This window comes from Argiope bruennichi, chromosome 2, assembly GCF_947563725.1.
Source record: "Argiope bruennichi chromosome 2, qqArgBrue1.1, whole genome shotgun sequence".
Taxonomy (NCBI): Eukaryota; Metazoa; Arthropoda; class Arachnida; order Araneae; family Araneidae; genus Argiope; species Argiope bruennichi.
Window position 1 is genome coordinate 5,113,560 of NC_079152.1, and position 26,418 is coordinate 5,139,977.

The 26,418-nt window shown below is 29.1% G+C and overlaps 1 protein-coding gene across 1 annotated transcript in view; it reads left to right on the forward strand.

Moving 5' to 3' along the window:
• LOC129959757 (adenine DNA glycosylase-like) overlaps window positions 1-24,783 on the forward strand; it is a 442,509-nt gene extending 417,726 nt beyond the window's left edge. Inside the window, exons 3-9 of the mRNA XM_056072653.1 lie at window positions 4,075-4,400; window positions 6,776-6,930; window positions 9,002-9,097; window positions 9,761-9,806; window positions 19,313-19,577; window positions 21,974-22,171; window positions 24,216-24,783. Coding sequence (XP_055928628.1) covers window positions 4,075-4,400; window positions 6,776-6,930; window positions 9,002-9,097; window positions 9,761-9,806; window positions 19,313-19,577; window positions 21,974-22,171; window positions 24,216-24,287 — 1,158 coding nt within the window. The 3' untranslated portion in view covers window positions 24,288-24,783. The remainder of the gene's footprint in view (window positions 1-4,074; window positions 4,401-6,775; window positions 6,931-9,001; window positions 9,098-9,760; window positions 9,807-19,312; window positions 19,578-21,973; window positions 22,172-24,215) is intronic.
• The last annotated feature ends 1,635 nt before the right edge of the window (window positions 24,784-26,418 follow it).

Sequence of the window (26,418 nt, forward strand, 5' to 3'; positions counted from 1 at the left end):
TTCATTTCAAGAAAGAAATCAGGTGAGTCAATTGTTACTTGAAATTCATCATTGAGTTTATGAACAAACTCTGATCATTCTTCTTTGTCCAGCAATAATGACAGGAGATTTCAGTCATCCACATAAATTACTACAAGAAACTTGTTTATTCACATTAACAACCATGAAGCAAAAACTAGCGATTTCATACGTTGGATAAAAACTACTAACCATTTGTTCCATCAGAGAGGAGCTTGTTTAAAGCGTTACAGACTCTTTTTGAGCTTGCATACTCTGCTAGATTCATCATTGTAGCCCTCTAGCTGTTTCACAAAACCTCCTCCTGTAGTTCTCCATATAAGAATGCAGTTTTCACATCAGATTGCCAGAAGTAAGGATTTTAACTTGTTGCAATACTTATAAGCATTCTTTCTGTGTCAAATCTAGCTACAGGATTGAATGTCTCATCATAACCAATTCTTTGTTTCTGCGAATATCCTTTAGCTATCAATATGGCCTTATACCTATCAATAGAACCATCACTTTTTCTTTTGATGTGCAGGACCCATCAGTTTATTATAACTTTTTTGCCTTGAGGCAATTCATCCAGATTCCAAGGTTGTTTTTTTCAAAGAATTCATTTTTTTTATTCATAACTTGTCTCCATTCATCAGCATCACCTGATTACATTGCTGTGATATAAGAATTTGGACTGAAATATTCTGTCATTAATATGTAATTCTACAAGTGTAAGGGCTTTTTAATTTCCTTCTCACACGATCCTGTAATAATCCATTGTTTACAGTGTTCACACATTCCTCTGAATTCTCTTTTAGAGTTGCTGAATCTGAAAATTTCTCATTATCTACAGGTAAGATAATATAGATATTTTTATCTAATGTTACACCAGCCACACTTGGAATCATAGTTTCAAATGTTTGTTCTTTTTCAATTCCTACTTTTAGTTCACACTCTCCCTATATATATTTATATATCTTGTTCAAATTTTCAATTATTAATAAAATACTTTTTAGTCATCCACTCAAGTTCAAATATTAATTCATTAATCAAATGTAATTAATTTTTAATACTTTAAATAGAGTTTTAGCAGTTTGTAAGGAAAATTGAAATCAACAGACAGTAGCTCAATTAATAAAATGCAAGGATTTTAGTATTTTTCGTGTGATGGTGAAGAATGCAAATTCAATTCTTGCAAAAATCAACAATTTTTTGATACTTAATTTTTAATACTTAATAATTTTTTTTGATAATTACTTAATAAAAAGTAACTAAAATAAAAATTTTCTTTGTTGACCTAAGTAGGAATTGAATTAAAAATTTTTTTTATATATTGTTTTAATGAACTAGATCTTAACTTAAAATAACCTTATTATTTTTTATCTATATTCTATAGCTATCCTTGTCTATACAGTATTCAACCAAATGACCTCTCTTACTTTTTGGGTTCCGTTTTTTTCTCTCTTGCTTTGGAACATGGATGTAACACTTTGTGCCATAAATTTTTAAATGGTCAATTAATGCTTTTTGTTGTTGTTGTTGAACTATTCTTCATATGGGTTCTTATCCGGTACTAGTGTTTTTTCAGTTCTATTTAACACATACACCGTTGTATTCCATAACATGAATAAAGATCGAGAGTTTCTTAATTTGAAGAAATCAAGCTTTTTCTTCTAATGTACGATTTTCCCTGTCAGCAGCACCATTTTGCTGCAGTGTGTATGACACTATGACACTGAAACATGTATTTATTCCTTTTAAATACAAGGAAAACTTTAATCTCAGAATTATTAGATTATGTCTCTTCATCATTTAACATCTCTTTAATTCTATGTACAGCTGTTTCAGACTAACTAATAAATATCTCCAACTTTTTACTGGTAAAATATACTCTATGAAATTTTGTAAACTTTAAAGCACACAAAGCATCAAGTACCAACAAGAGATATTTCTTACTAGGGAGGCCACAGGCATCTACATTTGTCAGTTAACCAGCTACTGTTGCTTGGTTTCTTCTGGTTCTGAAAATCTCGCTATGTTGGTTGCCAAACATGCAACCTACACAGAGATCATTAATATGAGATATCCATGCTACATTGCTTCAGAATATTTTTAACATGATGTTTATTTTCATGCCATAGCTGCATATTATATTCCACTGCTATTAAAACATCAGCTGATTTAAAGGCATTACAACCTTTAAAAGCATAAAGTCCATGTGAAGTTGTTTTTCCTTCTAAGTGAACATGATCATCTTTAGATAAATAGCAACTGTTTTTATTTATTTTAAAATCATAATCTTTATCAACAGCTTTACACACAGGAAATAAATTTCTATTCATTTTGGGAGTAAACCATGCATTGCTTAGATCATTATTTTCACACTTGCCAGACACAAGCATTTTAACATTAACAGTTCCTTGATCAAAAGCAAATATAGTCTCATTATTTCTTGTCTTGGTACCCCACAATGACCTACCTACCCGAAAGGGTGCAAGACCTTGAAGGTCGTTGGGGAGACATTATTTCTTATCTTAACCTCCTTTGGTAATAAGAAATGTTCGTACGATAGAAAATATTCTTTATGAGGAGACATGTGACAGATGCCCCAGAAGCTGTAAGCCACACACTTTATTTTCTACTTCATACAATTCTTCTTCTACAATTTAGTTTATGACATATGAAACATTTATTCTCTGCTTTTTCTTGTTTTGGTTCAATGAAGTTTTAGCTACCAAAACAGAATGTTCACCTTGTTTTCCTGGCAGTCCCATTGCAATGAGATGGAGGTGCTCAGTTAATTTATTAATTGTCCTTTCGTGTATAGAACACTTTTGAACTCAAAATAGTCCATTGAAAGATTTGACATAATCCTGCTTATGAGTAAAAAATTGGGTAGCTTCGTTTTAACCAACTCATCATTCAGTTACCTAAAATTGCATTTTAAGCATTAAATGTGTGTGTGACAATATTTTCAGAAGGTTCTTTGTCAAAAATAAAACTGCTCCATTAGTCAATCCACACTGTCTGGAACTCATCTTGTAAATTGAAATCCACTTGCCCCAAGTACTTTTAGCTGAATCACATGCTGAGACTAATTCAACATTCCCATTAGCTATAACCTATTATTTTAAGGCTATTAAATTCAATAGTATAAAAAAGAATTATTTATGAAGCCATTGAGATGAATAATCAACTCACAGAATAGAAAAGAATGGATAGCTGAGTGTCAGACAAATATATTTATTTTTTTAGCATTCATAAGAAGTACAAAAAATAGTTACAGTTATATTTGCATATTTAACTGCTGTAATGGATAGTTACAATTGGAATTTTATTTATACAATCTAATAATTATTTCTAAAATGAAACATATCAAAATTGAAGCCAACTTAAAATTCTAAATTTTCATTTTAAAGGCGACCTTAATCTTTGTTGTATTCTGGTTTATCATATTACTGTTCATTGATTAGAATAATATATATTTTATAAAACAGATTGGTTAGAATTTTGTTCCTAGCATTTATTAGTATTTGTTTTTTAAAAAAACTTATGCTGTTTAATTGTTTTGTAGTTTATTAATTTATTCTATTATAGTTAACTTTCTGAATAATTTATAGTGAAATTGGAAGATTTGTGTATTTTGAACAATATATAATATTAAATATTTGTATTCCTTCCTGAAATTAATTGAAGTTATTGTATTTTTAGTGAAACTAATTAAGAATAACTAAATAAATGGTATCCATTTTATAAAAGCTGTGCATTTTACAAGAAAGTCAATAGAAATTTTATTATTGTATTGGAAGAATTAAATTAAAAAGTGCAGCATTTACTGTATTTAAGGTAGTACAGTTTCTAATAAAATTTTGTATCTGAAGAAAAATAGTATTTATATCCATCTTTTTGAAATATCAGTTTGCAGATAATTAAACAGATAAGATTTTAATTTCTTCATGATTAGGATTTAATTCAATAAATTATAGGTAAAATTTTATACAAATTCCAATGAATGGTAAAGATTTTAGTTAAAGAAATGAGCATTGTTAATAATATAGACTTTTTCATCTATTGTAGAAATGGCCAACAGTCCAAGCTTTAGCTAAAGCTAATGTAGAAGAAGTTTTACAAGCTTGGGCCGGCCTTGGGTACTATTCAAGAGGTCGCAGATTGCATGAAGGAGCTAAAATTATTGTAGAAAAACTGAATGGACAAATACCTAATACAGTTCCAAATCTTATCAAACTTATTCCTGGAATTGGACCATATTCTGCATCAGCAATTGCTTCCATTGCCTTTCAAAAATCTGTTGGCGTTGTTGATGGGAATGTAATTCGAGTTTTGAGTAGGATGCGAGTTATTGGAGCTCCAGTCTCGGAGGCTAATGTCCGTGACCACTTGTGGTAATTACTTGGCACTTTTCTATTAAAATGCATCAAGGAGAGCATAAATGTTACTTTTCTGAAGTTAAAAAAATCTGTGTATATTCACCTGTTAATGTAGACATACACCGCAAAGTTAGCAAAAAAAAAAAAAAAAAAAAAAAAACCTTGCTATGTTTGCATTTGTATGGCTATTATACTTGCTGCCTTTTATTACTTACTAGCCGCCTTTGGTGATCAGCCGGTTCGCCAGTCTTAATGCACGTTAAAATTTTAATAATTAAATATTTTATGGAACTCCCATTTTAATTGCTTCTTCATTAAAATATTTTAAAACTTCAAATTTTAGTAGTTACGTAATTCACTTATAATACTATAAAGGCCTTCAGCCATTACGTAATATGTATCTCTTTAATTTTCTGTTAGATCCCGTAGAATTATGCTTTAAATTAAAGTGGAAATGATTAAACTGCAATAAATATAATATTTTTTTTACTGAAACGAAGCATTTTTAAAAAATATGAGTACTGAAAACAGAGTCGCTGAGTATTTAAACCTTATGGGCACTAAAGAATATTTTTCTTAATTTATATAATATCTCAAGAAGTTTTCAACAAAATTTTCTCAGATTCATCATAAACAGATCGATTAATTAACAATGTTTAGTTTTAAATGCATCAAACACTAAAAAAATAAACAGAATCGTTTGAAATAATCTGTCGAAAACATATTAAACCTTCAAAACCAAGTTCGTATACGTTGTCAACAATCAGAACACAATGCGCATGCGTGAATTTTCAACGCCAATTATGGTAACGCAAATGCGTGAATTTTCTACGCCAGTTGGAGTAACGCTATGCAGATTAGAAATTTTTAATCTCCTTTATTCTGTTTTATTTTAATTCAAAAGTACTTCACAATGAATTTGAAAGATCGATTAATTAACAATGTTTAATTTTAAATGCATCAAACATTAAGAAAATAAACAGAATCCTTTGAAATAATGTGCCGAAAATTTTTTAAACCTATCCTCTTTAGCGTGGGGGAAAAAAAAACTGAAACCTTACTCATTTTGCGGTAGGGAAATGAAAAGATTTTTTTGGCGGGAAAGTTAATTTTTTATTAATAATTAAAATTCTAATTAAAAATTCAAAAAAAGGGACTCCAGGTGCACATTTCCGACCTCCAATGTATGCATGTGCCAAATTTGGTAGCTGTAGGTCGAACGGTCTGGCCTGTAGAGTGCCAACACATACACACACTGAGCTTTATATAAGTATAGATTTTTTTTATTGCCTACCTTATGAAAATTTCGGTTTACTTTCCTGTGACACATATCTATGCTGTGTCAATTATTTTTTATAAAATAAAAAATAATTGTGAATAATAAAGAAATAATGCAATTTCTTTAATAAACGTTAAAATTTTTTATTCAATATTCAGCAAAAAGTTTTATTGTCACAAGCAAGTTGTTTTTTACTGATTAATCATCTAAGCCTTGCTAAAAATTTCAAATTTGATGAATTTTTTTTAGGATCAAAGAAAATTTAATATGTCTTATATTCATTTTCTATTTCATTTAAAATCCAAAATACCTTCGTTTTTTTTAACAGAATTTAAAAAGTACCCACCCTGATTTATTTATAAAATTTAAATATTAAATTGATTATTCAAGAACAATTATTAAGCATAGAGAGAACTAAATATTTTGCATTATTTAATGGGATTAAAGATCAGCCCTTTTTTAAAAAGAAAAGTTTTAGAGGCAACAGAATTTGCTTTATGTTAAATCATTCATCTAATTATATGTTTTCCTTGGCATTCTTTTTTTTTTTTTTTTTTTTTTCCTTTTTTTTACTGCTATTATTTTGAAACACAAAGTGTCCATTTGAGTTAAGTTCTATACTCTTATAATATTCACTGTTCACCAGATTTCATTTTATTGAGAATACCAAAGGCTATATATATAAAGATTTTTAATATGTGTCAAAATCATTTAGTATATGTTTTACTAATTTTAGCATTTTTTGAGTTTAATTTACTAATGTTCAATTATTAAATTTTACTGAGAATAGAATCTGAACTCTTGTGCATATGAAGCCATGTCCATGACAAGTCTATGATCATTTGTTAGAAATTTAAATTTTAAAACATATAAAAAGTAGAATTTTTTGCATGAAGTTTAATACTTTGTATGGGTTCACAGTGCATCTTTAATTGGATTGTAAGTGAATGAATTATTGCAGTCCAGCAGAATATGATTACATATGAGTTTCTATGTCTTTCATGCACAAATAGTAAACAATAATATTATTTCCAGGAGTTTTTCTTTTACTGAATATAAGGATTTGTGTTAACTAAATTGGTAATTTTTTTTTTTTTTTTTTTTTTTTTAGGGAACTGGCTAATAAACTTGTTTCTAAAGAAAGACCTATGGATTTCAATCAAGCTTTGATGGAACTTGGAGCTACTATTTGTATGCCTCAAAACCCTAACTGTACAACATGCACTGTAAATGATTATTGCAAAGCATATTGCATGACTAAAACAGGTTAAATTATGCTCTTTTTATGACAATTTAATTTCTTTGAACTTTGTTAATAATTTAGAAATTGGATACCTTTCTAATGATAATTGATTTAGTTAACCCCAGAGTATAAAACTCTGCAGCTCTTGGTTTTTTATCTAGAAATATAATACAAACTACTTTCATTGAATATTTATATCTAATTATACTTTAGAACAGAGGTTTACTTTCTGCACCTATCTCATAAGTTCATCATTAAATTAAAGTTCAAAGATTTTTTAAATTTGGGATTATAATTTGATTTGTAATCACAATATTACAGTAAGTACAATGTAACTTATAGGAAACCAATTACAAGTATAAGGATATTCTGAAAATACCAACAAAAACGCAGTATTGTAAATAAAATGAAAATTACTAACAGTGGAATAAATATTAAAGATGAAACATAGTGCATTATAATTTAATTGCCAGCTCCCCCCCCCCCCCCCTAGTTTTACAACTTTTGTGTCTTTTTTTTTTTTTTTTTTTTTGAAAAACTATTGGATATGAAATTTTCTCGTAATTCAATTCTAATGTGCATTTTTCTTTGTTCTAAATTGGATCTGTTTCCATTATTTTTTTTAATATAAAATTGGTAATTTTTTGAAAATAAATTTAAAATGTTCTTAAAACCATTAACATTTGTTCATGTGTCTTATAATCAGAGGATTTTTATCACATTCTTAAATGAATGTTTCAGTTTTTTTTTAAATTTAATATTTTGATAACTTTTTGTGTTTGTTTAAATTTTGCAACAGTTACATTTGCAATTCACATATATGTATATGACTATTATTTAAAAAGTTTTTGAATTAAACTGTTTCAGATTTTATTTAACAGGCTTCAGCCAAAAATTGATTTTTTTTCTAATGCATCAAGTTTACATATTGTTTAAATTTGACTTTCCATTTTAATTTTTGTGAAAAATCAGGTTCTATAGTTTGCCTGAGACAATTTACTAATTATTTGTATTAAATGCATAGATTTTTTAATGTCATTATTTCATATTTGATTCTGTGTAATTTTACTTACTAGATATGGCCATTTAGCTTATTTAAAACATTAATTTTGAATTTTTATATTTTTGATGGTGGGGAGTATTTATCTTTTTTATTGGCATATTTTTATTTTGATATTTTTTAAAATCTTTTGTTATAGTTTATAAACATTTGCTTTATTTCATATTTCTAATTATTTTTTTAAAAACATTTTTATACTATTATATTCTTTTGGGATCTATAATTTTTATTTTTCTATTATACTGGATCAGTCTGAAAGATGAATTGTATTTAATGTGTTGTCTATCACATTTATGGGAGGTGGGATTCTTTTCATTTTTTTTTTCAAGTCATGTTTTATGTCAGCTAATCTTTGATTTGTATTTGATAATTATTTTGATAACATGCAGATTTGTTCGCAAATAATATTTGAATGCTTTGTTTTTTAAAAATTTTACTTGGAAAAATTTTACATACATAGACTTTTAAAACAAATCTAATATAAAATTTAAACAAAACTCATTTCATTAAATTAATGAATAATTCATTTATATATCATGGAAAATACACTTGGTTTGTTTCTACTGTAATTATTAATGATTTTTTCAAACTTTTTAAGAATTAATACAGAGGTACAAATTAAAAAGAGAAGTATAATTTTTAATGTAATATATATTTTTATTAAAACTTCATATAAAATTAATAAATAATGTGCTTCAAACAATGTATATGGTATATTTATAAAAATAAATTTTATGAAAAATGTAATTCTATGAAGAAATTTTTGTTTCAACCCAAATTTTGGATTTTACAAATTTTCTACTTCCAACATTTTAATTTTTATGATGTATTTTTAAATTAAATAGATAACTTTCAAAATGTGTATTAACACATATTAATACCCAACAGTATGTAGATATTTTATATTATATATAAATTTTATATCTTCAAAGTGATTGCCCTTATTGGCAAACTATAGAATTGAAACATGGGGCATTGCTATATATAATTCTCATATAATTGTTTATGTTTGACCACAATTTTTTGTTACATAGCTCCAAAAATTGGAAAGATGGATTCCTTTTTAAAGAAGAAATCTGTTGAAAGTGTCGATTATAAAAAAGAAGAATGTGTTATAGATATAGAAAATGGTATTTATTTTCCTGTTTGAAAAATAATTAGCTTGTACTTATTTTATTAATTGTGTATGCTTAAAAGTTTTTGTTTTTAAAATATTAGAAAATAAATCACATTTAAACATGCTGTTTAAAAACAACATATTCTTAATTTATGTATAATTAGTTTAATTCACAATTATTTTGGCAGAAGCTCCATGAACTAAATATTATATTCCATATTTTAGTTAATCAATTTGTGCAAAAAAAAAAAAAAAAAAAAAAAATATCTCAGATCTCATTTACTGTTAATCAAATATATTTCATTAGTATTATTTCTGTCACCATTATGGTCACTGTCTTATATTTAAAATTCAAGTTTTATTTTCTTTAATAAAATCAGGCATATTATACTAACCACAGCTTTACTAAATTTCATAATAAACTTGGATACATTATATAAAAAAGCTTTAATGAGATTTTTATTAATTTTTGAATCAATAATTTTTCAGCCTTAAAATAACAAATAAATATAAATAAAAAAAAAACTGTTTTATTTCCCATAAAGTTATTTGAACTTTTTTTTTATCTTTTAAATTTTTCTGATAATATAGAATTTAAGTTTGTTAGAAGCATTAATAAAACTCATGTAAAATTTTTGTGATTGATTTAATCCTAATATATTCTTATTTTTTCCAGTAATTGGGTGTAATTTTTGTCTACCCTCATCTGTTTGGAATGATAAGTAAGCTATTTTTTATTAAATAATTTTTTTTGAATATCAAGATAAATATGAGTTAAAAAATAAATAAATAGTTGAATATTCTATCTGAGATTGATATTGTTTACTAGTAATCAATTGCAAAATATTGTTTTGATTTTCTATTACCAGTACAAAAATCTGTTCCTTTTTTAGGAACATTTTGCTGAAACTTGACAATTCCTGCTTATCATGTAAAACGAAGTCGTAAATCGTATTAGTTACACCATTTATAACTCAAAAACGGCTGTACCGATTTTAATGATATCTGTTCTTTGGATTCGTCTCAGCCCCGAATAGCAGAATAACCATTAAAATACCGTAAAAGTTCACGGAAAAAAAAAAAAAAAAGTAAGGGTGAATCGTATTTAACCCGCTTCTTCGCCGTTGGCGATAACGCGCCAAAGCTGGCAACCAGCGTTTTCTCTACCCTAGAACTCCTCCGAAAAACTCGGCGTAAGCTCTTGGTTCGCGATTTTTGAAAAGTGCGCCAATCAGGGGATAAACTACTATCGCATCAAGATTAATCTTGATCTTAGAGGTATTTTTTTTAGAAGTTGGTAACACTGCAACAATTGTCAAGTAGGTCAAAACTACTAACTAAATGATTTGTTTTGTTTTTACCAATTTAATGACTGAGCTTCGTAACAATATTAAAAACATTTTAATAGATTGAGAATTCAACTATGCTATTACCGTACAGCATTTTCTTAGTAAACTGTAAGATAAATAATCGCAATTCATTCAAAACGATAATTATTAAATATCCGTGTGCACGCCAAAGTATTTTTCAAACTTCTTAAATAAAATGCAGAATTTCACTATGCTCTATAAATCAGTGATCCATTAAAATGTGTGGAATTCATCATATTCAAATAAAATATCTTATTTCCGAGAAACGTCTCCATGCATGCACATTAATAAAAAATTCAAACATAAGATAATAATACTTGATCCGTTGGAACGTATCAAATTTATTCTTCGCATTAAAAAGCATGCAACGTATCAAATTTAGTCTTCGCATTTATTCATGCAAAATTTATTCTTCGCATTATTTCTAAGAAGCGTTTACAGATAGGATCATAAATAATTCGAACATTTGGCTTCCAAACATTACAGTTTAAAAATAATCGCCACTACTAAAAAATGAAATAGTTTGAATCTATAGAGGCTGGATTCTAGCGTTCCAGGATACTTTTCCAGTTTTTTTGATTGGCAGACGATTTTCAGCACGGTCTTGCTTCAAAATGAACTGCGATTGTGACAGTTTAAATTAATTTCTTAAACTTCGATGGCGGTCTTTCGAATGGAATATTATTTGCAATTTTCCGTTGTGTATTTAAAAATGATTTTTTATAATTCATTATTATTTCTTTAAAAAGCTGAAAAATTGCAACAGCTAGATAATCTTCGGCGCGATGCTTCAAGTATTGATTTTGTGGTGGTAACTTCATAAGCCAGATAACAACCTCCGGAAAGGAGTGTCTAGTGGCTTTGTTACTCGGCTATGAACCCTAACGTTGCGAGTTTGAACCTCAAACATGCACGTTGGTGACCCTGGTTCTGAACAACCGCATCCTTCGTTCAGCTGTCGTGGCTCCATCTCCCGGCAGCAACCACTCACACACGCTCACCGTCGCCCGCCATAACGCTTGGCGCGATAACAATGTTCTTCGCTCACCATAACTGGCGCGATAAACTCCACCGACTCACTGGTGGGGGGGAGTAATGTGGTGGTAACTTCATAAGCCAGATAACAACCTCCGGAAAGGAGTGTACACTTTTGTCTTGTGGCTTTGTTACTCGCCTATGAACCCTAACGTAGTGAGTTCGAACCTTCTATATGATTGCACAATTGATTACAGTTCGCATTGGTCAAATGGACATTGTTAGTGAGCATTGTGGCGCATTAAAGTTTGCTGGAGAAGCGTCTGGATTGTGCTGCCTTAATGGCAAAGTGAAATTATCATTATTGACTTCGCCACCTGAGCCATTGCTTTTCGGCGAAACACCAGAATCACGACATTTTCTAGCGAACACTCAAAAATACGGCTGTTTTAAAATGACTTCATTTGGGGCAAACATTATCAAAGAAGTAGGATTTTAATCGGATATTCAAGGTAATTTAATTTATGTTAAAGAGAGTCAATGTTCATTTTCTTTAAAAGATAAGTTTTGTTTAATAGAGGAAAAATTGCTCAAATGTAGTTTTAATTACAGGCGAAAAAGTTTAGATCAACGTATTTGTGTCTAAAATAAATAAGGCACAGCTAACAAAAAAAAAAAAGAGAGAGAGAGAGAGAGAGAGATTATAAATAAGTAATATTGATTCCGCTTTCGACAGATTCAAAACCAGATTCACCATCCAATTGGATCATTGCTACCTCTTGAAGAGACGCAGCATAAATTCTTGCAAATATACATCATTGGTAATATAGAGGAACAACTTGATTTACGTGAAGAGATCAATCCAGCAATGAAAAGAAGCAATTCTCCACGATCTGCTGCTATTCATGAGCATAATGCATTAGTCAGGCTATTCAGAACGGTGTTGGAACGCATGTTTTGTTTTTACCAATTGAATGACTGAGCTTCGTAATAATATTAAAAACATTTTAATAGATTGAGGTTTCAACTCGAGTTGACACGTCACTACCGTGTCTTTTTTTTTTTTTTTATATTGTCTGTGAATTTGTTGTGAAAAAACATTTAGGTTACTGGTCAATTTGTTTTTGTATTGTTATTATGCCGCAACGCACAAGATCTAATCTTTCCCAACAAACCCGTGATGGATTTAGGCTTCGGAACATTCCGAATCAATCCACCGAAGAAGAACGGGAAAATGCAAGCGAATGGCCCGGCTTCGAGCTTTTCAAACAGAAGAGCAAAGAGAGGAAGCCCGTGAAACGGCCCGATTGGCAATGAGAAATCGCCGAGCTCGGCATAGAGATCAACAGCGAGATAATCTTCGGCGCGATGCTTCAAGTGTTGATTTGAATCGAGCAGGGTTTCTATACGATTGCACAATTCCTTATATTGCCGCATTGAAAATAGTCAGTCGACTCTCCATGGTCGAATGGTCATAGCACTGGTCTCTTAATCAAGAGATCGTAAGTTCGAATCCGACTGGAGATAATGTTATTCACAGTCTGTGTAAATATTTAATTCCTTGATTTTATGTTTTCCTTTATTTCATGTTCCAGAAAATTCTGGACATTTCTTTAGTTTACCAGATAAGTGTTCTGGACTTTTCTTACTGTCTCCAGAAAAGTATTCTGGAACTTTCCCTGCTAGTATAAAAGCAGAAGATCTGTCAGTCACTGAGTTTTGAGTTCAGAGTTGAGTTAATAAATTGGTTTAGCTCTACTTCTTATTCCACACTAAAGAACCTACGTGGCAATATCATTGCGTGTGGCCACTGTTCTTGCGAGATCGGACATTGCGGTAGCAGTTGCTTCTGGCTAGGGATTGCAATACCGGTATACCGGGATACCGGTATTTTGAGCCTTTTGTACAATTTTGTAATACCGGTATTCACAAGTTTAAATACCGGTTTTTCGGTATTTACTAGAAATTTTTTAAATTGTCTCCACTATATGTTCAGGGATCGCCAACATAGCAAAATAGTATACGTTTTTGTTTTTATGTCTCCCTAAAGGGCGAAATTAATTAGCTAATTAATGGTTTAATTAATTGCTTAAATCTAAATGAGCGAAACATGGATTATCCCTTATCCATAACGACTAATGGAGCAACAATTATGAAAAAAGTTGGAAAGTTCATTGGTGCAAATCAGCAATTGTGCTATGCTCATGGAATTCAATTAGGAGTAATAGATGTATTATACCAAAAACACTAAAGAACAGAAGAATTCAAATACTGTGGATATACAAACTTTGGATTCCGACATTGAAGAGAGTAAGAGCGAGAGTGATACTGACAATGAAGATAATGACAATGTAATTGTTGAAGAAGATATTGCTAATGAGGATGAAATATTAACCCATCAAGAATTGATTCCTATAATTTATAAGTTCGAAAATTTTTTAAGATATTTAAACGTTCCCCTACAAAAAATGCCATATTACAAAAATATATAATAACTGAAAATAAAAAAGAATATATGTTAATAATAGATTCTAAGACACGTTGGAGCAATTTACTCCTAATGATGGAACGATTTTTGAAACTGAGAAATCCAATCCAAAAAGCAATAATCGACTTAAACCTGTAAATTAATTTTTCAGATAGTGAATTCGACTTAATATCCAGAACTATATCAGCTGTACTTCCAATAAAACTGACTATAGAGACATTGTGTCGGAGAGATTTTAATTTATTAACAGTTAATGCAACAATAACCGAAATAAAAAATGCAACATACCGAAATAAAAAATGTCTTATGTTATTTACATAATTATAATGATTTTAAAAATGAAAATGAAGAAGATTAAAAGAAAATAATCAATTCAAATCTGATTAAGTTTATAGAAAACTGTTTAAAAATTTTTTCCCACAAATCTATCCACATTCAGAAGAATTCCGTTCAGTTACCGAAGATTATGATGACACTAATGTCGATAGTGAAAAGGAATTGTCTCTTGAACAAAAATTAGAATTAGCAATAAATAAAAAAAAATCAACGAACAAAAATACAATAAAGAAATTAGCTATATCCAAAACCATCCGACGAGAAATCGATTTATTTAGAGGTAAATACTTGGAAAAAGTATATCGCTCATTGCTAACAGTATCACTAACTAGCGTAGATGCCGAAAGAGCGTTTTCGTCAATTTATATAAAAAATTACTTTTCAGGCTTAATGACAGTACAATGGATGCATTATGTTTTTTAAGATCACATTTCAAAAATTTGTAATAGTACCACAGACTGAATAGTGATATTTACACTTTTTTGTGAATTAAATAAATAAGTTGTTCCTTTACTTTTTTGTGATTCTTTATATACTGTTATAATTTATAAGTTAACATATTATTTTTGTTATATTTACACTCTTAAAACTGGCAAATAAAACAAAAAAAAAACCTGCGTTTTCTTTCTAAAATTTCTAATACCGGTATTAAAACCGGTATCCCGGTATTAAGATCTAAAAAATACCGAATACCGGTATTGAAATTTTGGTCCGGTATTGCAATCCCTACTTCTGGCATACTGGCCACATTGTTGAAAGGATGGCGTACGGCTCATTCAGCGTTAAAGTTGCCTTTAAACCTACAAAATTCTAAACAAGTGACATGTAACATTTCGAAACAGTCCGCAATGGCCAAAATTTTAGTAGCATCTAAAATCATCATATGGGACGAATGCGCGATGGCGCACAAACGCGCATTGAATCACTTGACCGGACATTGAAAGATCTGCGCAATGACTCGAGTTGCTTTGGAGGCGCAAGATTTTACTGTCTGGCGATTTCCGCCAAACACTTTAGTTATTCTAAGATCGACTGCTGCCGATGAAATAAACGCTTACCTCAAATCATCAAATCTCTGGCGCTATATGAAGAAAATTCAACTGACAACAAATATGAGAGTTGCATTGTTGAACGATCCATCTACTGAAGATTTCGCCAAGCAATTGTTGACTATCTGTAATGGCCGTGTTCCTGTCGATGAATCGAGCCGTTTGATTTCATTTCCTCGAAATTTTTGCAATTTCATTAGCTCATTAACTTAGTGAGCCCGAACATCATTGATAACCACAAAAATCACAAATGGTTGAGTGAGCGAGCAATTTCGGCGGCGAAGAACAAAGATGTGGATGACTTAAACTTCGTAATTCAGATTCAAATCGTTGGTACTCTGCATTCATTCAAATCTATTGACTGTGTAACAAGCGAAGACAAAGTCACCAACTATCCATCTGAATTTTTAAACTCCTTGGATGTGCCTGGCTTACCACCACACAATTTACAGCTGAAGGTTGGCTAGGCGGTCATGATGCTTTGAAACCTAAACCAACCAAAACTATGCAATATAATGCATTTGGTGATAAAAAAAATACAACTCATGATCAATGTGATTCACGAGACTTTACTCAAAGGAAAATTCAAAGATGAGGAAGTTCTCCTTCCGAGGATTCCCATGATCCCAAGCGATATGCCCTTTGAGTTTAAACGAATTCAATTTCCATTTCGTGTTGCATTCGCGATGACGATTAACAAATCACAAAGTCAATCGTTGAGTGTTTGTGGTCTGAATCTAGAAAACCCATTTCATGGGTTTTCTCATGGTCAATTATTATGTGGCATGTTCACGTGTTTGTAAACCATTCGCTTTATTTGTTCTTGGGCCCGATAACAAAACAAAAAATGTTGTATATCAGAAGGTGCTTGACTCAAGAGAATAAACCCGAATGTATATATAGATTGAATAAAGAAAATATCTTTCTGACAAGCCTTTATAATACTTATTTTTGTAGTTTTAGTGAATTCTTTCCCCTTATATTATTATAACTAGTCAAATATGATTAAAATCGGAACAGCCGTTCTTGAGTTATAAATGGTCACGCCGGGTCAGCTAGTAATTTGAATAAAAACAAATTATCTTTTGTAAAAGTTTCTGCTGTTTTTCGTTTTATTATTCTTATGGTAGGAATATATAGATATTTGGAATTTTTGATACATTATTTTGAAATTTGAAACTTTAGTGTTCATTTGTGTGTCTAAGTAAAGTTTTATATAATTAGGTGTATCATTTTATTATTCTTCAGTAGAAAAGATTACCAAGAATGAAAAATAAGTAGAAGCTTTTATAATGTAGATTTTTTTTTGTTTTTGTTTTTTTTGTTATATGTATACATATTTATCAACACCTGTCCAATAAAGATTTTTCTCTTTCAAAAGAGAAAAATAAAGCTTATCCAGTCTGAAACAGAGATATTAATGCAAAGTTCAAAACATCGTTTATACCATTATACATTTTGTTTGCAAAAATCTTGTTTATAAAATGTTCAATTTAATATAAAAAATGTTATGCCAAAACCAAACACAACATTCATGTATTAAATTCAATAGTTTGCTATTCATGTATTAAATTCAAAATATCTGATTTTCATATAATTGAATTTATATTCATTATCTTTTAATCCAAATGGTACTTGATTTCAGAGCTTCAAAATTACAATTTATATTATAGATTTTAGCATTTTATTCAACGTTCTTTTTTAGTAATTATAGGCCAACGTTTGCATTCCTTGGCCTGTAATCATACCCCAACCCACCATACTTCCTCTTTTCTTTTCTATTTATGTCCATCATTACATCTTTTTTTCTGCATGCTCCCGAGACCATTTCATGTATCACAAAAAGTATGCATATCCCAGTTTTAGAAACACTGATATATGTACTAATGCAATGGCAATATTAAAAAAAAAAAAAAAAAAAAAAAAAATCAGTTGTCAGAATCTCGTTTTTAAAATTTTAACTGTTCTAATTGATACAGTAGACGTATTTGTAAAATTCTAAGTGTTGAAAAAAATTTTGGTTATTTTATTTAAGCATATTGGGATCACTTACCTCTTCCTTTTGGTTAAAACATTCTTTTGAGTGTACAATAATAGGGAGATGATGTCAAATTCTATTTTATATCTTAATTCCTTAAGTGTATGTGCTTCAAAGGACTCATATTTTCTTCCCTTTCTGAGAATAATTGTTAATCTAACAGGTACATATTTGAAATAATTTATTTCATATGCTATCACACATAACAAATGCTGCTGTATATATTCATCTAATACCTAACTGCAAGTTTATATCTTTTCCATTGACAAGATATACAATATATATAAAAAAAAATAATCTGTGATTATACTTAATATGTGTCATGTGAATATGAATTAACTATATAGTAGTCATAGTTTGAGTAGCATGAATCTTTTAAGTTCTTCACTTAGAAGGAATTAAAATTCCTTAGCCATTTGATCATAAGTGATTCCCTATTGGTTGAATAGGTGTGTGTGGAGAACTCATGAGAAAAGAAATTACATAGAAAGGTCCACATGTAATACAGACAGTCAATATAATGTTTGTTTGGTACAAAAGAAGAAGGAAAAAAAAAATCTTAATGCTATGCAGAGTGATGAATATTGATGAGATGAAAGGAAGAAGTATTATATGTATGGAAATATGAATTATTTACAAACTTTCTGTTCATCGTGGGTGAAAAACATTTGAAACAAAATTTAATTGTTTTGATTTGTATATGTAATAGTTGGAGTAAAAAAAGCTTTCATTTATTTAGTATTATATCGCATGAAATATGATATTGCTATATAAAAAATGTGGTTAAAATGATGATTTTGCAAGGGTAATGGAAATGGAAAATATTATATATGGGAAAATGATGATGCAGAGAAGAAATATGAAATTCAAATTAATATCTTGGCAAATTAGACATAAGGAAATAGAAGCTCTTGGTTATTAATAATTCTACTTGTAATTTAATTTACATTACAGCTTGAATTATGAAAAAGTGAACATTCTTTTAACTGACATTTTTTTGTTTATTTTAAAAGTAGTATTTACAGTGTATATAAAAATTTTTTTATACTAGAGATCTAATTGGCTAATTACCAGCGATATTCACTACACCATCATCTGCTCAGTCCACTGATGAATTTCTATAGATATATCAGCTTCCATGTTTTTCAGTCTTCTTCCCCAATCTTCTGTGTCTGGGAGTTTTTTCTTTCTTTCCCCCCTTAATATAATAAATTAGCATCAGAGGAGACTTATTAGCAATTGTAAAAAAGATTGTATAGTGCTTTGGTTATTAATGACTGGGATGTAGTTTGAGTAGAATGTAATTAACATATGGGTGGCCATTATTAAACAGTGTTTGTGTTATAATGTTGTAGCATGAGAGGAATGTTTCTATTATTGACCACATATTGGACTTTTTCTTTTATGGTTGGATTCTTATTGCTTCCAAGTTGGTTGAAGAATTTTCTTGCAAGTTCATTGATTTTTATTCCATTTTAATGTTTTTTCAGTCTCTATGAAGAAATTTGTTTCTGAAGTTCTGGCTATACATGAATTGCATGATGGTCATTCTAGTTAAAATGAATATGTTAATCCAATACCACTTAGGTCAGTTGACAAAAACATCATCTCGATGATAAATTTATCCCATTGTACAATGCAGGAACACTTTTGATATATTTTTGATTTTTTTTCCTTTGATATTTCATCATTTAAATTATGCCCAGTTTCTTCAGTGTAACTCTATGATAACTATATCTAAAATTTGCTTTTTCGGTCTGTATTAATTCATTATATAGTGCAACCTGTAAATAGTATTAAAATTTTGAACACTGCTATTTTGTATGCATTTTATCATATTTTGCAATCTTTCGAAATGCACCTAAAAAATATTCTACTCATGATTTTTAAGATATCAAATCTTTTGTGACTATCAATTGATAAATAATATCATTATAAGGAAAAACTGATTTTTTTCAACATATTTCCATAGTCCACAAGTTATTGCATTTCCCTGCAAAGCCGAGAAAAAAGCTGCAAGACAAGAAAACGTTGGTGTTCTTGTGATAGAGAAAGGAGATCAATTTTTGATGGTTCGACGTCCAGAAAAGGGTTTGCTGGCAGGTTTGTGGGAATTTCCTTGTGCTATTTTACCCGATGTGACTACTTCAATAGAAAGATCCCAGATTATTGAATCTGCAGTTAAGGAATTGGGAGTTCCAAGTTCTACTCTTTCTTGCAAAAAATTTGTTGGAGAGGTATATATATATATATATAAATAAATATAGTTAGATTGCATTGTAAAGCATATTTAGTTTATATTAAATTTTGGAAATTAAATTAGCTAGATACTGTGAGTTTAAAATGATGTTTAAGACTTAAATTTACATTTAGAGAAATTTCCTGAATTTAAAAATTATATATAAATGGAAGTTTATTGTAAAATTGATAACCCCAAATCCACTAAGAATTTTAATTGTAATTTAATTAAAATTGTAAACATTTCAGAATATATAGTTATAAAAAATCAATATAAACTCTCCTCCTTCATTTTTCATTTGCTATTTGTATTATTAGTTTTAAAATTGATTTATTTTGTTGAAGATCAACATGAGATTTTCCCGAACATAATGCATTTTTGTATGATGAAGAATTTGAAATGACTTGACTAAATATTTTTGAATTTAACAAGCCGATGATCTTTGGTTTTTTGATTACTCAGTCTTTAAACATGTGGGGTGTTCGTAATAAGAAATTAAGTTGTCCATTTTCTCTTGCAATTTCAGACCAAATAGATGAAATAAGGAACATGGTATTGCAGTCACAAATTTTAAAAGAGTGAAGACGTTAATATGGAAATCAAATTTATCATATGAAAATGAAAAAAATACTTAGAAAAAGTTAAATTTTATCAATGTATTAGTGTTATTCATTCACTGAAAGTGACAATCAACTTTAATTGTTTAGTAGATGTCAATGAATCAATCTTTTAACACAATTGTAGTAGAAAGATGTGATTCTGTATGCATGGAAACAGATATTTTTCATAAAACTTCTACATTTGCTTAAAATTAGAATCAGGTACAGAGTGTTGGCTTTTTTTTTTTTTTTTTTTTTTTTTTTACAGATTTTACAGATTTTTTTTTAGTGGATTGAATTATTTGTGCCAATGCCAACCAATATTTTTATTCACCCTCATTTTTTTTAATGGCCGTGGCTATCAGAATCCCCTAATTTCCCACTGCCTGATTTTTTCTTTTTTCTTCTTTGGTTACCTCTATAAGGATGCAGTCATACAACCAATTCATTGTATCGATGAACTGAAAGCAAACACTGAAAACAATATTAAAATAAAAAAATGTTTTATATTGAGAAAAATGGTTTTTAATTTCGAGAAATGTATTTGAACTTTTCCATTTTTGTTTCTCAAAATAATGTATTTTTCGGTGTGCTGCATATCTTATAGCTTGACTCATTTTAGTAATTTTCTAGTTTTGAATGCATGGTGTTATATTTTTAAAGTCTGATATATTTATGATTTCGATGACTTAGTATATTATGCTTATCAATAAAAAGAATATAATAATGGATTCAAAATAATGTAATGTTGATTAAAATACTTTCATTTATTAACTTTTCAATGAAAAATTAAGTGTTTTGTTTTTAAAAAATAAAAAAGAAAATATCACTGATTTTATACATTCATATATGGATTTGTTTTGATTGTTTTGTAATTTTATGAATGATTATAATAATTTAAGTATCTTTAAAAATTGCGGTTTAGGGCTACAAATGTCTAAAAATATTAATTATTTTAATTACACTTTTATGCTTACCACTTCATTATTTAAGAAAAATTAAATGTTTTTCAGGGCTAAATCTATTATTACAAAGGTAAATTAAAAATGAACATAAGTAAATTGTTGTTACCAAAAAGACAACAATGGCATAGTGCATAGTTTTTACATAATTAACAATTTGTATAATATTGACCATCTGGCATTTTAGTAATCGGATTACATTCCTGAAAGGTTAGATCCAGTGTCCTGAAAATATTCATTGATACAGAAAACTTGAAATATCTTTATTCTATAAACAAGCACAAAGATTTAGTGTGTGTGTGTGCGTGCACACATGCACTTGTTCAAAGATTTGATATTTTTAAATGTTATAGAGAAATGTTCAAATTGGTGTTTAATTCAAAGCATATGCAATTTAGATAAAATATATATTTATTTTTATATATTTTGTAATTACAGAAAGAGTTCTTTAAAATTAAATTATTTTATATTAAATTTCAAAGAGTTCTGTTATACTTAATATCCATAATTTTTGTTAATATTAAATTCTTTTCAAATGTGCCAATTATTTTTTAATTAAATCGCGATGTAATGATACATCCCTTAGCTTTCACTATACTATTAATTTGAATTACCACCAACAATAATCTTTTTTCATGCAAATGAATGATATGCATGTACAAACAGTTTTCTTGTAAATATTAAACTTCTTGAGAGTTGGTTGGAAATTCTTTTAGTTTCTATTTTTTTAGAATAATCATGTTATTCAAGTAATAAGAAATATCATATTTCTTTTCATTCAATGTATTTCAGTGTTCCATTTATATAAAATTTCTGATATCTATATTTTCCAGGTTATTCATTTGTTTTCCCACATCCATGCAACATACGTAGTTGAACACTTAGTTCTAGATAGCTCAGTAAAGATAAAAAGTTCAAAAAAGGAAGTGATGTGGGTTACTTTAGAAGAAATAAAAACAGCTGCAGTATCGACTGCTATGAAAAAAGTTCTGGCTCTTGTAAAGAAATTAGAAACTAAACCTGTGAAACAGGTAAATTTTATATATGATGAAAAATTATTTTTTGTTCAAATTTTTACTTTTTTGTGTATGAAATATACATAAAAAACAGATTGTAATGGTGAAAATAAAAATCAATCTCAACATTTTTGATAAATCTGCATGTTTTAGATCTCTCTGAGCAAGAGTTTTAAGAAAATGCATTTTTCTGTGTGTACACAAGCATGATAATCCACTTCTGTTCCAAAAAATAGACAAGAAACTCACAGTGTTGTTTATTTGAAGCTATAAGCAGTTTTGTTAAAGAATAGAATCAGTATGCATTTTCAAATATAAATTTGTTTGTTGAAAAAAGAATCTTTCACATTTTGCAGCAAAAAAACAAAAAACTTATCATTTCTCTCCTTTTTCTTTCATAACTGGCATGGCTTCCTAATATATTTATTTTAAATTTATGCTAAATTGTTTATTGGTGGTACAAATGTCAATGAATGCATTTTTCGTTACTGTACCACTAAGTCATTTTGATTTCATTCTTTTTATGGCTTTAATCTGTTGGATCCTTGTCCCGTTGGAATGATTTTATTACTAGTGAAGATTGACAAATATTGAGAAGCTCTATATTCAGTTTCCTTAAATCACAGATCTGTTATTAATTTATTAAAGAAGTGGAAAATATTTTTCTGTTTCACTGCTGAAATCTTTTTTTCTAAGAGAATGCCTTAAATTTTAATTTGCCAAAATCTAAAACTGGAAGTAAAAAATAGAACCAAAATGTCCTAATTTTATTTTTTAGAAAATAGGAAATAAGCTTAGAACATATATCAGAATTAATTAAAAAAAAATTCCATCGTCTGAAATAGTTAGATTTAATTTTGAATATATTATTTGAATGATTATCTAGCATTTATTATTTCCCAGTTTTCTAAATTGTTTTTAAATTAACTAATAATTAAATAAATTATAAGTTTTTGTATTTATTATTATTTTCCCCATTTTTTTTTAAAGTATGGAGTGGCTATTATTTCTTTGAAAACTTCTGAAACAAAGCAATAAATTACAAATAAGCTTACATTTCTTTGCTGTTTAACATAATATACCTTGTTGTTACAACTGGATTTAAGAATGAGGTGCTGTGACTAAAACTGAATTTTTTTAGTAATTTCTCACCAAATATAGTAATTTTGACATTTTTTTACTGTAACTTTAGAAGTTTTTTTTTTGGTACCTTTTTTATAACATTACATTATATGCACTTTTGGAACATTATACAGGGTGATGAAGTAATAACAGGAGGTGTTTGGAGCCCTGTGGCGTGTTATGTATTGGACGAAATATAACAAAATTTGACTATCATACATATTAAAATATGCGGTTTCGATTTGTCAAAAAAAAAAAAAAAATAGTACCAAAAACGCCTATAGGGGAAATTCTGGCGCTGCGATCGAAAACTTCATCACGTCATTTTCGTATAAGGTTATTTTGTGGCACAATATTGAAGATAAAAGAAAGGGTTATGGGAGTTCAAGTCACTTTTTAAAAATTCGCCCGTCGATGGCGTTGTCACTACGGCTCGACCGGAAGGTATTCGTTGGTGGCTTGCAGCATATCGGTATTTATTTGTCTGTGCACATGAAAGTGAGCTTTATCGCTTCATAATATCCACCACAGTCATTCGTCATCAACTTCCAATCCAGCCAAAAATCTCAAAGCAAACTCAAACTGGGTATTTCTGTCCCCTGGGATTCTTGAATCGATTTTATCTTATAAGGATAAAATTTCAAAATCTTACGCAGTATCTTCTACCCTATCGAGAACAGGATATTTGTTTGTCGTGATATTGAACATGCACTGCTGGTAGCCTGTTTATTAGCTATCGAATGATCCATAAACGGCAGTTGAATTAGATAGCACTTCTTCAACTTATTACTGCTTGATATCTTTACGTCATCGGCCTGGTTGCACACCAAGAATTTCTGTTGTTTTGTCTTCATCACCCTGTATATTATCTTTGATTCTTGAATTAGATAGCAAGCCTGAATTCATTTTGATTTGTTACATTTTCTTTTCTTTTTAGGTCGCTAAAAAAAAGAGAAAACACAGTCCAGAAAATCATAAACAAGTATCAATAAAATCATTTTTTGTGTAAAGATTTGTTTTTCTTATTGCATCTGTGATAGAATCATTACCTTATACAAAAATTCACATCGAGATTTTATCTGTCATATCATTATTAAAGCATATTGTACAAACTTCTTGTAAACATTTTGAGAATCTGCCCCTGTTAATTTGGCATATATATATTTTTTATTATTTGGCATACTGTTGCAGTTTAATTGAACTTTAATGATTTCACTCTGTATCCTCTTGCTTACCTTTCTGCTAATGTGCCTTTTGCATCTGGAGAAAAATTTGTGTAATCTCAAATTCCAGCAAATATTTGTCACTAATTGCTACAAGTAATTTATTTCATTTTCATATTAATAAAGAAAGGCTTTTAAGTAATTGAATGTATTTTATGCAACCTGTTGTGATTTTTAAGTAATATCATCTATTTTATATGATATCATTTTTAAGCAATTGTCTGTATGATTGAATCAAATAAAATTTCAAGCAAAGACTTTATTTTTAGTGATATATATTTTGTTTCATATCACGCTGGCTTTTGTAAAATTTTGTTCTTTAAGAATGTGATATTATTCTTATATAAACAATGTACAGTTCTGTCATACATATTCATCTGGAAACTTTTATAATATGAATCTTATGTTTCATTTAATAAAATATTTTTGAGAAATAAAAATTGATATTATTTTCAAAACAATATTAAAGATAGGAAATGCTTCTATTGTTTTATTGTTTATTCTAAATTTGTCATTTAAACCAAAGTCTAAAAATTAACTTAAATAAAAATAAATTTATTTTTTTGAATTCAAAACTTAAAATTTATGAAATGGTAAACACTTTTGAGTAATTTTTCTCTTTTTCAAAATATATGCTTCTATTAGTTAATTTGATTTTAAAGCTAATTATAAGTGCTAAACCAATTCAGATAAAAACTTTTAGCAAGTACTGTTTCAGATCAAATCTAAAAATAAAGTTACGGGGTGTGTAGTCTCAAGAAAATTATTTAAGGAGTATTTAAATTTGAAAATCCTTTTTCTTTACCTTAAAACTACTTAACTTTGGGGGGGGGGGGGTGAGATGCTTTTTTTTGTGAATTTTTCTGAAGAAATTTTTCAAAGAAAATGGGCTTGTTTGTTCCCTCAAATGTTGAATATGATTAATCAAATATATAGTAATAACGTTTTGTTTAGAGGATATACATATCAAAAAAGAAAACCTACAGAATGAAAGAATTCAGAGGAGGGTGAGATGGAACCGGAAGTATCAGCACATTTTAAGCTAACACTTAATGACATTTTTTCCCACTTTTCATTTCTTCCTCTGTAGGTAGCACCAAATGTTAAAATACTGGAATGGTTTTCTTAAAGGGTCAGTATGAAATATGGACTGTGCTATATTTGCCACAATTTGAAAAAGCCCTTGAACTAAAGAATGACTTTTAATTGTACCTGGTAATGTATAATACTGTAACTCTTACATTTTCTTCTTTAACCTTTTATAGTTTGTTAAGGGAAAATATACAGATTGGTTCCAAATGAAATGGTTGCAGTGAAACCTCATTAGTTCATTACACATTCTATTATCATTCTTAATATGTTGTATTATCATTCTTAATATGTTGACTTACTAAACAGGGTGCTGCACTATACTGAATTTTTATTCATAGCTGTGAATAATGTAGTTATATTTTTAGTTAATAACACTCGTTTCCGTAGTGCTTTTCATGAAGTGATCAGTTTTATCATCTTCACTCAACTAAGAATTTATTAAAGAAAGCTAGGACACATCGAATACAGAGCTGACTTGGTTCACTCCGCAATAGAGCTCGGATGATTGGCTCTATGCACTGACAATAGGCTATAGGAAAAAGTGAACTGAAGCTGAGTTTTGAAAGTTTCCCATGATGCGAGCACACTTTCGTTTCTTCCATACCATTGCTTTGTTGCGTGCGTTAAAAAGAAGTAGGCATTTGCAAGGAACATCGTCTCATCCCAACGGTTAACTTAGCAATTCGATCGAACTCTTTTAAGCACTTTTCTGGTCTTAGCATATAAGCCTTGTCCGGGAAAGTTGGGGAAAAATCTGACTTGTAGATGGGTGGGGAAAGATTTTTCTGTAGTGGATAGGAAGCATTTTTCAGACTGTATTTCATC